Below are 14,703 nucleotides of genomic sequence, written 5' to 3'. Positions count from 1 at the left end.
CAGGTCTTAGGTGGGAAACGAAATAATGTGTTTGGCCAAAGATCGGACTCCTGCAGGCTCTGATTCACAAAAACACTCAGAACTCAGTGAAACCGCAGCAAAAAGTGTGCATATTTTCCCTTAAGTTTAAGCAGCCAACCAGCCTCCCCAAGAGTTTCAGCTCTGTGAGACACCAGCTTTTCACAGGATAGACAGAAACGCAGACTGCAAAGTAAGCCTCAAACAGTCACTGTGTGAAAACTATACCGTGAGTCGTACTGCCAACACTACTGGAAGCGGCAGAAGAGTCTGATCACTAAGTTTGTATGTGCCCCCAGTGTTTTATGAACAAGACATGACAAGTTCAAATCCCCCCATCCAGCTTAAAGACGGGTGTATAAACTATAGAAGGCGTGCGAAAAAGTTTAAAAACTTTGTGTGACATCATTGCTATAAGTTGAACAGTCAGTGCTGAAATCTTCAAAAATCATACAACCTGAAGTGGGATTGTGTAAAGGTTGTAAACAATATGAAAACAGCAGTGCGGTCCTGTAAAATCGGACTTTCTTTGACCCGTTTAAACATTAAAAGATGGTTCTGCTGCGAGGAGAGACTGGGTTTTCTCACGCCGGTTTTTGGCCCAAATCCCATAATTTCCTTCGCAGAAATTGTTCCTTTTAGTCTCTTTGCTTTCTCTCATTTTTTTTAAATACCGTTGGGCTGTGCTGTTTGATATACTGCCACGAAAAGCCACAGCGCCCTCGTCCTGACTGAGGCGGAACGCTTCCCGCCCTGGGTTCGTCCGAAGCCTGTTTGAGGAGCACACCCGGACCGGAAACAGGAGAAGATCAACTAAATAGTAACAAGGGGCGCTTCATTACCTGCGCATCAAACTGATGGCAGGTTTATTAAAGGTGGATTTTTTCCCCCCACCTTCTTTATTTTAATGCACGACGATGATTGTTCTGTGGAGTAAACCTGTCTGACGAGGACCAGGTCCACGTGGAGGGAAGTAAAAGCCCGCACCAACCTCCTGACCTGACCTGCAGAGCGCGGCGTGTCGGTGCTGGGGGAGGCCTGTTGCTCTGCGTTCAGATGCAAATGCAGAAGGATCTCTCGTGGCTGAGGAACAACCAGCTGCAAATGTTAATTGGGTGTTTTAGTGTCATGTCAGCAAGGGGAAGTGCTCCAGGTTAACAGCTCTCTCTCTCTCTCTCTCTCTCTCTCTCCAGTCTCAGCATGGGACTCGCTCTCACACACACACACACACACACACACACACACACACACACTCCTACACCATTCTAAGAGGTTTACAAAATAACACCGAACTGTTCCGCCGACATGAAAGGGTGAAGCAAATTGAGGAACGCTGCGAACTCAAACAGCAGGGAGGGAAGCGAGATGCACTTTGAAGCACATTTCGTTGCGCTTCCTCTCTCGTAAGGTGAACGCAGCTAACCCCCCCCACCCCCCCCCTCCACGCGCTCGACCCTTCTCTCCTCACGTCCGTCTTCAATCACATTGCGGCGGGCTTACAGAAATATTTACCTCCCCCTTAACGCCGAGGAAGAGTAGGTCAGGCTGTCCAAGGGATCAGTCTGGACTGGATGCCCACGTCTGAAACCAGTTCGGCAGGGACGACAGAAAGGTTGTGGATCTGGTTTGCCAGAGTCAGTTCTGAAAACCAGGGTTCCTTTTTGTTGCATATAGCGGCTAAGAAGCAAACCGTACCAATCACACATCCTCTCTGGTAAACAGTACACCCCGTTAGTCTGGTATCATTGCACCTCTCTTGGTTATGAGGAAGAAGCAGGTGAGAACTCTGCGTTCTGTTGAGAACGTATATTGTCAACACGTATATTGTGATTTAGGGTGCATTCACAGCAGCCCTGTTTAATCGAACTTCCTTTTGCCTAGAAAGTCCAGTTCATGTGGGGAGGTGTGAACGCGCAATCGAACTCTGATGTGGACCAAAAAAGTGAACTCTGGTCCGCCTAAAAACCTCGGTCTCAGTTCGGTTGAAGTGAACTCTGGTGCGGTTCGAATGCATATGTGAACGCAAGCGGACCAGAGACCACTCCAAAAGTAGGAAGTGGACTACAGCACAGGGCCTTCTGGGTAAATACAACCAAAACAAACAAGTTTCTACCACTAGAGGGAGAAATGGCTTGAGGTCAGAAAAAGGAGTGAAGAAAAGGTAAAGGAAATCGTAAAACTGCTAAAATTTGACTCCACTCCATTTTTGTTTCCTTTTCCAGAAGAAGGAAGTTGGGCTCAGTGATGGTTTTCGTGTTGTTTCCTTCAGTAGTTCTTGGTGCAGCGCCACCTTCAGGCGAGGAGGGGAACAGGTCGTTTTAAGGGTCTGTCTCATTGACTCGGTGCAGTGAGAATGAGAACCACAGCAGCTGAAAATGGAACAAATGTTGACATTTTGGTCCCTAATAGAACCGAGTCTACCGGACTATCAGGTGTGAATACAGCCTTAATCTCAAGACTCAGTCACAGGCTACATGCAGCTTAATCTAGGTCACCTGACTCAAGGATTTACCTGACTGCTTTGTTGACGCTGAGCGCGTACCCGCATTTCCGAATTGCAAATCATCATATCTTTAAAACAACCGGAGTAAACTCCGTCAAACTGCACCGTTTGATGCCCTTTCAGGATAACTTTTTTCATGTTTGATTTCATACTATGCAGTGAGTAGCTTTAAGAGAACATGTGGTTGCATTTTTACTGTGGGATATTTTTTAACGATGATACCAGTTATGATTAATGATGGACCCAAATATTCTGTCACTAATGTTCCCAACTCTCTCCATGTGCCGGCTGTAGGTTCGACTGATCGCCCAATTTGTATTTCTCGCCCGCAGTTTGTGATTTATTTAGTTTTTTTGTGATATTGATATTGTGCACACGACTATACGTTTTTGATTTATTACGCAGCCCTATAGTTTATTTGGTGTATAAAAGGCTTTCAGAATGAAAACATTAAAAAAAGCAAAGGGATTCCTGGTTCCTCCTGTTATATGTAGCATGGAATCAGAGGGGGGGGTGATGGTATTCACGCTGTATGGATCGTGGCCACGGTCCACGGAGTCGGCTGAGAGAAAGTCTTTGTACCCGAGGAGAATTTGGCACGGTTCTTCACGTTCTTCGTCGTTCCTGAGCGCATCAGCCTGCTCCACAACCTGACCTCTTTAAAGCTGATCCAAGTTTAGGCAGGAGCTGCACTGGCACCCTTCAGATCTTCACAAGTTTTCTAGTTTCGGTGTAACGTGGAGTCAAACCAAAGCTCCTCCTTACTACGGGAAATCATTTATTTGGCAATGTTTCAGTCCACTTAGATGGAGGGAAAAAATGCACTCATATATAAATAACCTCTTGAGCCCCTGTAAGAGTAAGAGGAGTTTGTACACAAGAACGTTGGAAAGCTTAGTCGGGTCAGAAGTTAAAATGTGTAATATCGTCAGGGACGGCTGGTATAAGTGGGCTAGTCGGGTTAAGCCCTTCCTGGTGTTTACAATAAAAATGTTAAAATACCTAATAAACACAAACTAAAAATATTGTATCAGATTTTGTGAAAGTCTCAAGAAAACCCCAGAGTCTTTCCAACAGATTAACTTTTCACAACCCTGATCATTTAATGTCTTTCATGATACAGAATGATTGACAGGCTGTGTTGTCACTCCCTCCTCGGTTTGCTGCTCATTTGGGCTAATTTAGTTCAGCCCAGGGTCAGCCCAAGGCCTCAGACTTCAGCCAATCAGGGTGGACGTACAATAACATGAGCGCGAGTGTACGTGGGCATGGTTTATCGTGGACTAAGTGCGATGGCGAGCAAGATAAACATAAACGAGGTGAATTATTTAATTTCTCACCCGTTTTCCTTCATGTCTTTGGAGGAAAAACCAGAAGTGAAGAGGTTGGGGGAAGATAAACCAAAGGATATTCTAAAAAGGAAAAGCGTCAAAAGCAAAGTTTTTCTGTGACCTGGTTTCAGTGAAAGGACTGGCTAACAGCAGGTGTAGCTAACAGATCTTTGACAAGGTGGTTATTAACCTTTTTACAAAAGTTGTAGGAGTGAGCTTCTCTTTAAAAAAAGTTAGGCTTCATTTAAAAAGAAAACTGCAGTTTCCAATATTGATTGATTTTATCTTATCAGTGTGATTAGTAGTTGTGTCAAGGAGTGTGCTGCAGTGTTATGCAAAACTGTTTGACTGGGAAAAATCATCTGAAATGATTGTAGCTGAAACTCTTAATGAAGGGAATAAAGTATTGGATGATTGACAGAGGCTCTGTGTGAGCTTGGTTTTTGGTTTTAAGGTTAATAATGGCAGTTTATAGCAGGTTTTCTTTATTTCAAATAGGATGCTTCTGTTGTTGGAATCCATTATCCATCATATTTCTATTAGCCAACCCTACAAATATTACCACCATCTGTCACTGGTTAAAAGGCAAAAGGCGGGTAACAAGGATTTTGCCTGTGTGTGTGTGTGTGTCTTTCTTTGTCTATGTTAGTGAAATTTTTCATGAACTACTGAACGATTCATTAAAACTCAGAAAGTTATTATCGGATGTCCACAGCTGCTTAAGTTTTGCATTCGGTTAAGCTTCTTTAAAACACAAAAATGGCTATAAATGTGTGGTTTCTACAAACACTGAGCTGAGATTTAGCGTGCTAGTTACTCAGGCTCATCCCCAACACATACTTTAAGGGCTAACTTATCACTGCTCAGACACTTTGCAGACGCCTGCTGGGAGTCAGATCTGTCCACTGGATGGATGAGAACAGAACCTTTCAGGGCGTATTTACTGGATGTACATCTACCACTGATTGACCTCTGGTGTCACTTCAGTTTACCACCGCTAATCGACCGTAGCTAACTCAAACATAGCTATAAATGATTCAGGGATTTTTTTCTGCTTTGAGCTGAAGTTTGACGTGGTTGTAGCTGAGAGCTGAGGGCAGCCGTGGCTCGGGAGGAAGAGGGGTTGTCTGCTGTCAGGTTGAAGACACTTCTGAAAACCCAAGAGGAACCGAGAAGAGACACAAACGAACACAACACCAGGTTGAAGTTTTACTTGCAGCAAGGGGGAGACAGCCTCTCTGCTATGCAGCAGATTTCTTCTCCAACAATAGTTTCTCCTTGTCTGCCTCTTACTGACATCTCAAAGGTTACAGGACAGTGGGGGGTGACCTTCTATAGCATGAACATCATGTAATTAATCAGTCGTTTAAACGCACGAGGGCGTTCACTCAAGATAGCAAAAACACTGTTAGAGAAGTAGGGTTAAACAAAACTAAAATCACGATCATGTAACAATAACAGTTAACATCAATGACTGAATATAACAATGATACATTTTTCCATCATCTGCTGATGGGAAGGTTGGCGGTTCAGTCCCAGTTGCCCTCATCGTGCCAAAGTTTTCTTTGGATGACACGCAGAACCTGCACCTGATCTCCGTACTGGCATGTGAATGGGTGAATAAGGCTTATAGTGTGAAAGTGCTTTGAGAGGCCAGCAAGGCTAGAGAAGCGAGAGACAAATGCAGTCCATTTATCTAACAGATGTTGTCATCATCGAAATGAAAGTGTAGGATTTCCACAGTCCAAGATGAAGTATTCAGACACTTAAACTTTTTTTTTCCCCCCTTTTCTTTTTGTCCTATTTTTTATCTGGTCATGCCTCATCTATAATTTACCCTCGTCATTAGTTTACACCGAATGAGCTGGAGTCGCCATTACATCATTGCTGGGAAGGGGTTTTGAACTTTGGGTGCTCGGTGAAGTTTTGGCGAATAAATGTGGAGCAGAGAGCCCGTGGTGCGGTCTAATGTAACACGAGTTCTCCTGTAAGACAAACAGCGGATGAAAGATTAATGAAACGACCAGTGGAGATTGTAGAGGGTAGCTGATCTGATAGAGAGTGGTATCATTTTCTCTGTGTGAGTGTGTGTTTAATGGAGGAGATGTGAAGTGGCCTGTATCAATATGGAGGGTTGTGTGTGTGTGTGGGGGGAGGTGGGGTGTCCACAGGAAGGCAGAAGAGAACTCGAATAGAGCCGGGAGGCGGAACTCCTAAAACCTAAAAGTGTGTGTTTCCACGGAGTGCGTTCAAAGGAGCGAGTGGACCGAAAGCAGCATCGGGAACAGAGCTCAGCGCGGCTGTGGGCGTAGCATGGTCCACGGCTTTGTTGTGGATGCTGCTGTGGGTGTTCAGAGCGGCTGAAGGTGAAACGGAGGCTGGGTGCTGCTTCACTCCGTCACGGCTCCATATGGCTCAAAGGGTGCACAAGCGGGAGCGAACAGATACCTTCAGGACATCAGAAGGCGGCTCGGCGTCGGTTTGATCGAAGGACGGAGCGATTCCCTGACAGCAGCACCTGATTCATGAGAGGAGGCGCAGACGCTGGAGGAGTGAAGGACTGAGACAGGTGTGCTGACAGATGCCACCTTTTTCATCAGGAAGGCCTTTTCTTTCTTTCTTTCTTTCTTTCTTTCTTTCTTTCTTTCTTTCTTTCTTTCTTTCTTTCTTTCTTTCTTTCTTTCTTTCTTTCTTTCTTTCTTTCTTTCTTTCTTTCTTTCTTTCTTTCTTTCTTTCTTTCTTTCTTTCTTTCTTTCTTTCTTTCTTTCTTTGCCATAAATACACTGTAAAATGTGCTTTTTCTTCTTCGTTATTCCATCTCATTATTTCCTGTCACTCTGACAAACTATTGGTTGAGATAAAAGAAAACCACAAAAGAAATGAGTTAGAAACTTGACTTTTCGAGGTCAATGAGTGCTGGTGGCTGGATTATCTCAGCTGTTTTTGGGCACTGAACTCTCCATCAAAAGCAAAAATTCAGGCCTCCCGGTTTGTGAGGTTTGCGGCACAAGTTTGGTCACCCGTACCTGTCTACCTACGACGGTCCACCAGGCACTTCTCCAGCCCAGAGTTTTGCAACCGCACATAAATTGTGGACAGTGACAATCAAACTCCCACTCAGCAGGGGGCGCCACACATAAGAGACACAAAAAAAAGAGGACAAGTCAAACTATAATCAGGGGAGCTAAAAACAACACCAACATTAGCACTTGTTTTACAACAAGAGCTTTTTTAATCCCATTAATATGAAGTCTGATTGGTAACAGAAAGTTTCAGGGCAACCCTTTGACTTGTTGAGCCTTGTTGAGCTGAGCCTACATGTTAGGGTTTTACAGTGTACGATAATAGGTTTTGCACACTGCAGGACTTCACGCTTGGCCGATTGATTGGCATTGGATGTTTTCGAGCACGGCTCATCGGCAGAGGAAGATGAAACACACAGCAGTCAGGTAACGCTGCCACGTGAACAAAATGTTCCATGAAAGTAAAGAATATGCAGCGTTTCTTAAAAAAAAAAAATCTTTTAAGACTATCAAATAAATGGAAACAGAAGCCATGATCACTTAAGGCTACATATGCTACAGAAATCATTTTTAAAGTTTATTTGATTACTTTAAACCTTCTCATGACTTCCCAGTTGGTGTTTCGCGGCCCACGTTGGGTCCTGACCCCAACGTTGGGAACCACTGGTCTAAATGACACCGGACACAACATTGAGGAGGAGCAGGCCGCAGCTCTCCTTCTTCTCTAATTAAAGTCTGTTTTGAGTCGCGTCTGCTCTTCCTTTAATGAAGGGAAGCTTGTGTTTACCGTCCCGTTGTTTTGTGTGCATTTGGAGAGAAACAAAAAAAGGAAAATTGGGCTCTTTTACATTCATGCTTCCAGGTTTGAGATTGTTACTTCATCAGATGACTAAAGTAGAGCAGAGAAGAAAGCTCTAAAAATACTCAAAAGCATGGTAATCCCCAGCAGCTAATGATGTTCCTTACGTTGGCTTTGTTTCACTTATTGTCTCTACAAAGTGTCGCTGACTTCTTTTGCCCCGCAGATGTAGCCGCGGATTCCCACTCTCTTCCACCCGACGCTGGTAGCTCCTGTATAATTTATGCTCCTAATGAACAGCTTTTAGCATATTCTATATCTTAATACCGCTTGTTTTTTTCCCCTCCATGGTCTCTCCATCATTAAACTTGCATAGAGACAGCGTTCTAATTGGCGCTGGAAAGACACATTCTGTATTTGTGTCTGCCCTCCATTCCCCCTCCGACTCGGAGAGTCCCCGAGCTTATTAAAGATGTGAGGAGATGGACTCCTCGCGCCTGTGTGCACACAGGAGCGTTTGGAGCCCCGAAAAAAAACAAAAAAAAAATCCTTTCAGCTGCATTGGAAAGGAGCTGAGGACCATCGGATGACAGATTACAGCTGTGGTCAGAGGTTTACGTCCACTGATCACGAGCGTGATTCTCATATTAAATTTTAATGATTGGTTGAAATTGTTCTTTTCCCACCAAAAACAAGAACTGGGTGCACAAGTTTGAATTTGTTGGGGATTTCCTCTAATTTGCACCCACAATTATAGGCTCAAATGTGTTTTTCACCTCCACTAATATCTGTGTAAACGTCTCTGAGCCCGTTTCACCTCGGCCACGTTCTTTTTACGTCCATCAACAAGCTTCTGGCAGGATTCTGGTAGGATGTTTGACCGCTCCTAATTGGCAGATTTATTCTAAGCTGGTTGGTGTCTTGGTACAGAGCCGTATTTTTTTATAGCACAGTGGACAAATTGTCAACAGGCTTGAAGTCGGGTTTTTTTTGTGGAAGCTTCATGTTTGCCTGCTTTCTTCCAATCAGAAAACAGTTTTGATGTGTTTTTTTTTTTTTTTTTTAATCATTGATTTACGGGTGAAGTTGAGGAATTTGGAGGTAGTCCTCCTTCTTCGTTGTTCCATCCACTTTGTGCACCAGTAACACGGCACGATGCTGCCACCGCCATGCCCGGCAGCTGGCTCACTCAGTCTTTGTCTCACCCGAATGTAAAACTGTTAATCAGCAGACCTTTGGCTTGAGGCTGCGAGTCGACAGAAGCTGTTCTCAGTTATTAGCCGTCATGGCCGCCACTCTGTTGCACCTCCTTGGCAAAGCGGTGACACATGTGAACAACTTGATCTTGGCCCTTCTCAGGCCTTCATTCAGTCTTTTGTTGTGAATGAGAGCTGTAAAACAAATCCTTTTCTCTGCTGTTAAAGAGAAACCACTAGCTGCAGTCAATCTGGATCACCAATGACACATTAACATGATTTAATCTTGACAAATCAAAAGACAATCAAGATCCTTCAGCACCACTTATAAAGATTTTGGTGACTGTATGTATATATTCGAGCCCATATGCATACAATACCTTTGAACCTGTGTGGAGAAAAGCCCCAAATTCAGATGTGTGCCACTAATTCTTGTCTTTAAATACGATTAAAGCTGAACGTGGTGTAATCCTTTCACCCTTTTTAAACGACCATCAGAAGCCCCGAAGTATAATGACATTCATGCCCATGACGGATGAACTCCTGACAGCAGCCGTGTTTGTGAAAGCCACCCAGAGACCTCGGATCTCCCGTTATCGGCAGCTGCTCCACATGTGGAATTTGTCCAACGCCTCGCCGAGTATCGACCGAAAGTATGTGATAATTCGAAGGTGTCACCTTGAGGTTGTGCGCCTGGGGGTGGGTAGTAAATTTGCATGCAAATAGCTCCCAGGCTTTCACCTCGTCCTTCTTCATCTTGTTTAGTCCATCAGGACACACCAAAAAAAAAACAAAAACCAACAACTTGTCTCTAACCGACCAATAACAGGCTGATAGAAAGTTGCCCGATAGATATTAAGTTCAAGGTGGGTGAAGTGAAACGAGCTCGCGACGAGACGGCACACAGATGAGAGCGATTTTTATAAAAGAAGGAGAAACAGCAAGAGGAGGAGAACTGAGGATGAGCCTTAAGCAAAGGGGAGAAGGAGGAAGCCTATTCCCAACTGAACTGTCAGTCACAAGAAAGACTTTATATTTAGACGGTGTGATTTTATTATTTGTGAGACTCCGCCGGGGATTCGCTTCCCTCCTCTCGCCGCTGTGGAGCCTGCGTAATGAAACACATTTATCATCTGTGGAATGACAAAATGTGCAGAAGAATCTGTCCGTTCGGCCGGAGACGACTGCGAGGCGCCCATCGTCTCCGACCACGCTCACCTCATGCTCGGCCCTGCTGAGAGCTCCAATAATTTCAGTTTGAAATGAACTTGATCTTATCCGCCGGGGCCCTTTGGCTGGTATTGATTTAAGATATTAAGGCTGTCAGTATGCATACAAAAGGTGTTGTCTGACAGCTTTATTGCCTCTTTTCCCTCATTAGGCTGTGCACACTGAACTCTTGATGGGTTGTCGGGAGTTTGCAGAAGCTGCCCTCTGTTTGATTCCTCGGTTATTAATTATCGCGGCTGTCATTCTGTTGCACCTCCAGGTACTTCGGCTTCCTCCGTGACGAGCTGTTTGTTTGCCGTCTGCGATCTGTTTCAGAAAGCCATTGTTGGAAGATCTCAGCAGAACACAAAGTCCCTCACCGACAGACTGACTCCCTTTTGTTTTCGAGATAAACCCTTCGTCTCGACTAAAAAGGCGCTCTGCCAGCTTGTGACATGCTAGTTATCAGGACTTTTTCTGATATGCCACCCCTCCACGCGCACGCACCCCCGACCTCCACTTCCAAATGAATCTCTCCTCCTCCGTCTCTTTATCAGACTCCCCTGACGCGTGTTTACCGAAACCATCAATCAGGCCGCCGTCACTGATGCCTCTCAAGAGCCGATCCTGCGAGCAGCTCTCGACTGCAGCGCCGAGGCGGGGCCATAATGCGTTTGTGTGTTTGTTTTGTCTTGTCTGTTAGCGAAACATCTCGGAAACGAGACGAATTTTAATGAAACTTTAAGAAAGCATGGACATCTATAACAGGTTAACTTTCAGAGTTGATCAAATTTAAGATGGCCGCCACAGCTGAGCCAACCTGGCAAACCAAATGTCTGTAACTCAGTTCATTTTTTTTTTACAGATATCCAGCTGACATTTGGTGTGGCCGCAGCTGAGTCAACTTTAAAACATACTTCGAGAGCTACACAAAGTTTAAAGTTTTGCCAGTGATTGTTAAAGTCAACCCTGTTTGTCTGTTAGCAAAATATCTCATGAACTACTGAACATCCGTCCATCCATCCATCCATCCATCCATCCATCCATCCATCCATCCATCCATCCATCCATCCATCCATCCATCCATCCATCCATCCATCCATCCATCCATCCATCCATCCATCCATCCATCCATCCATCCATCCATCCATCCATCCATCCATCCATCCCTTATCTGTGGTCAGGTCACAGAAACAACAGGTCAGGTGTCACAATTTTAGTTTTTGAGTTATTTTTTTGGATTTATTTCCATACTTGTGATCCTTGTGTTTTCATATCGGTGTATATTGTTGTTTAGGTTTGCTCCTTGGTTCTTTGTGCTCTGCATTAGTGTATTGTTCCTTGTGTTCCCTGTGCTAATATTCACCTGCCCTCAGCTCAGTTCTTTGGTCTGCGTGCCACGTCCACCTCACCTGTTACTCATCGTCTCCCAGCTGTAACTCATTTCCCACTCACCCACAGTTCCTGTAAAACGGTCTCTTGTCACTCATTAGCCGCTGGTTCATTGTGTTTATACATCCCTGTTTCTGTTTCTTCATGCCGCGTTCATGCTCCTTGTGTTTCCACTCCTCGTCTCCGCTGTAAGTTTTTGTTTGCTGCCATGTCAGCCTTTCTTTTCTTTTTTGTTAAATCAATCTTTTTTTTTTAAACTCGACATGAGTCTGCGTTCTGGGTTCTCTCTAACACACATTACACCAGGAGAGAAACCCAGACCTCCATCTCCCCAGCAACACTCTCCAGCTCCTCCTGGGGGATCCCAAGGCGTTCCCAGGCCAGAGAGGATACATAATCCCGAGGTCTCCTCCCAGTGGGACATGCCCGAACAACCTCCAAAGGGAGGCCTCCAGAAGGCATTCTAACCAGATGCCCAAACCACCTCAACTGATTCCTGTTGATGAAAAGGAGCAGCAGCTCTACTCTGAGCTCCCCCCAGATGATGGAGCTCCTCACCTTATCTCTGCTGCTGAGAGGAGGAAGCTCATTTCAGCCACTTGTATTCAAGTTCTCATTCTTTTGGTCATGATCCAAACCTCACGACTATAGGTGAGGGTTGGACCAGTAAATCAAGAGTTTTGCCTTTCGACTCAAATCTTTCTTCACCACGTCTGATCAAAGCAACGCCCTCATTACTGAAGACGAGGCCCCGATCCGTCAATCCATTCCCCGCTCCATCCTACCATCACTCAGGAACAAAACAAATATTTGAACTCCTCCACCTGAGGCAGCGACTCATTCCCGACGTTCCAGTTCCAGTTGAGAACTTAGAGGAACTGACTCTCATCTTAATCGTATCGCACTCGGCTGCGAACCGTCCCAGCCCAGCACACGCTGAATGTTATGACCTGAAGACGCCAACAGAGCCACGTCATCTGCAAAAAGCAGAAACGAGACTCTGAGCTTCCCACCTGCACCTCGAGATCCTGTCCAGGAACACCACAAACAGGACCGGAGGCGAGGGACAGCCCTGGCGGAGTCCAACCTGCACCGAGAACGAATTCAGACACAGCTCCTTAAACTTGTAAAAAAACCAAAACTTTATGACTTTTTCTATCCACAAAGACAAAACAATGTGAGGCTAAGTAAATGGAAAACCTTTCTGGGGAGAAATAAATCAGCCCTGTCACAATTTTATAAAGTTTTTCTCCGAAAAAAAACAACCTAATTTAGCAATAATATATCAAATCATTTCACTCAGCTCAGTCATTATCTCCATCCGCTCAGGGGTTAATTGATCACTCTCTTTAGGGATTTTTTTTTCTTGTTGATCTGTTTGTGTGCAGCTTCATCAGCCCAATAACGCATCCTTGTTCCAATTTACCGTTCTGAACCTGCGGCTTTCAAGGGGAGTTTAATTACTTCCTATCTGTGTAAACAGCCTTCAAGTGCATAAATGTTGTTTCACTGCTTTCGTTCTTACTTGTGCTTGCTTGTTTTTCTCTTTTATTCATATACATAATGAAAGCATGCTGAAACCTCAGTTTGTTTGTTTGCTGTGCTGCTCTCGCTCAGATCTGTGCCACAAAAAAAAAAGAAAAAAAAGATTATTTTTTTTGATCCGCAGAGTAAAAAGTGTAGCCTTTGGTGGTGGAAAAGTTTCTGTTGACCAAATTGATCTCTAAGGAGAGCTGCACAGCCCCTCTGTATTACTTGACTGTGCATCAGAATGACTCATTTTCAAGCAGCAATTTATTTTCGACTTCAGCTGTGCACCGGATAACACAGGCCGAGCATAGAAATAATACACCAATTAAGGGTGCAGAATCTGTAGCAGATAGGGTTTTCTGCATTTAGCTTGCAGAGGATGCTGATGAATCTTGTGTATGTGTGTGTATGTGTGTGTGATGGAAGAGGGGGCTTCTGTTTTTGAAAATGAAAACAGCAGTGGCTTTGCAGCTCCCTCCCTCTGCTCATCCAGACCTCCATCCTGTCTCTCTGCTGATTTCCTGCCAGGTGCGGATCTGCAGGTCTGCCAAACCAAAGGCCCGACCTGCTGTTCCAAGAAGATGGAGGAGCGGTATCAGGTAGCCGCGCGCAGCAACATGGAGTCTGAGCTGCAGGTCGTCAGCGCGCAGCTCAAGCGCCTCATCATCCAGAACGCTGCCATATTCCAAGGTAAGCGTCTCCTGTAACGTGGTTGTAACCGCCTAAAACGGACAGGAATCAAAATAAAATAAAAAAAAAAAGGTGCACTGCGTAGATTTGAGTTCTCAGATCAGTGCAGTCCTGGCTGCTCTCGGTTGTGTGCTGCTCCTTTCCATGAGTGGCTCACCTCTCCGGGGAGCCGCAGATTATTAAAGAAGAAGTGTGGAGCACACAGACAGGGGGTGAGACGTTCGGCTGCTGTTCAACTAAATGTTAGAATGGCAGCCGCGTGTGGTTCGAGTGACTTTAGATGTAGTGTGGCTGTCGGCGCCAGACATGTTTGCTCCTGAAAGTGACAGCCTCCTGAGATTTGGCACACTGCAGTCAGAGAGGACTGTAATTCACAAAGAGGGAGAGACACAGAGAGAGAGAAATCCTCAGCGGGAGTTCAGGAAACACAGATCAGAGCAGTCTGATGATAACTACTGATATGTCTGCAGAAAGCTAATATGTGTTTAAAATACTGATGGGTGGGAAAAAAGTGGAGAAACTGTCAGACAAGGTGGTGCTGGAGTTCAGGAGAAGTTGGCTGAGGGCAAGATGGTGACGGAGGCAGGTGACAAAAAGACACGAACACCTGATGAAACAAAGCATTTATTGATAGATGAAAGGTTAGAAACAATTAAAATCTTACCTGCTGCAGATAGCAACTCTTTGAATAACCCTAATTTTTGCCTTCTGGGGACCACAGATAAAATTGGCGTGACGCCTCAAAACCAAAAACCCAAAACACAGTTTCAGGAGTTTTACTGTGCTGTTGTCATATGTACAGGTGCTGGTCATAAAATTAGAATATCATGAAAAAGTAGATTTTAAATGGAATTACTGAAATCAAAGTGAAACTTGTATATTATATTCATACATTACATACAAACTCATATATTTCAAATGTTTATTTCGTTTAATTTTGATGATTACAAATGACAACAAATGAAAATCTCAAATTCATCATATCAGAAAATTAGAATCTTGTGAAAAGGTT

At 44.6% G+C, this 14,703-nt stretch overlaps 1 protein-coding gene across 2 annotated transcripts in view; it reads left to right on the top strand.

Annotated features, from left to right (window-relative positions):
- gpc3 (glypican 3) overlaps nt 1–14,703 on the top strand; it is a 164,609-nt gene that overhangs the window by 1,503 nt on the left and 148,403 nt on the right. The window contains exons 1-2 of one of the 2 annotated variants that reach the window (XM_025006696.2): nt 7,052–7,301; nt 13,530–13,691. In XM_025006696.2, the coding sequence (XP_024862464.1) occupies nt 13,583–13,691 (109 nt within the window). In that variant the 5' untranslated portion in view covers nt 7,052–7,301; nt 13,530–13,582. Of the gene's footprint in view, nt 1–7,051; nt 7,302–13,529; nt 13,692–14,703 lie in introns of those variants that run through there. The other variant, XM_017419678.2, reaches the window with a different exon arrangement.

The sequence above is a fragment of the Kryptolebias marmoratus genome, linkage group LG9 (genome assembly GCF_001649575.2).
Source record: "Kryptolebias marmoratus isolate JLee-2015 linkage group LG9, ASM164957v2, whole genome shotgun sequence".
NCBI lineage: Eukaryota > Metazoa > Chordata > Actinopteri > Cyprinodontiformes > Rivulidae > Kryptolebias > Kryptolebias marmoratus.
The sequence above is the reverse complement of the archived record's forward strand: the minus strand, read 5'-3'. Positions and strand labels throughout refer to the sequence as shown.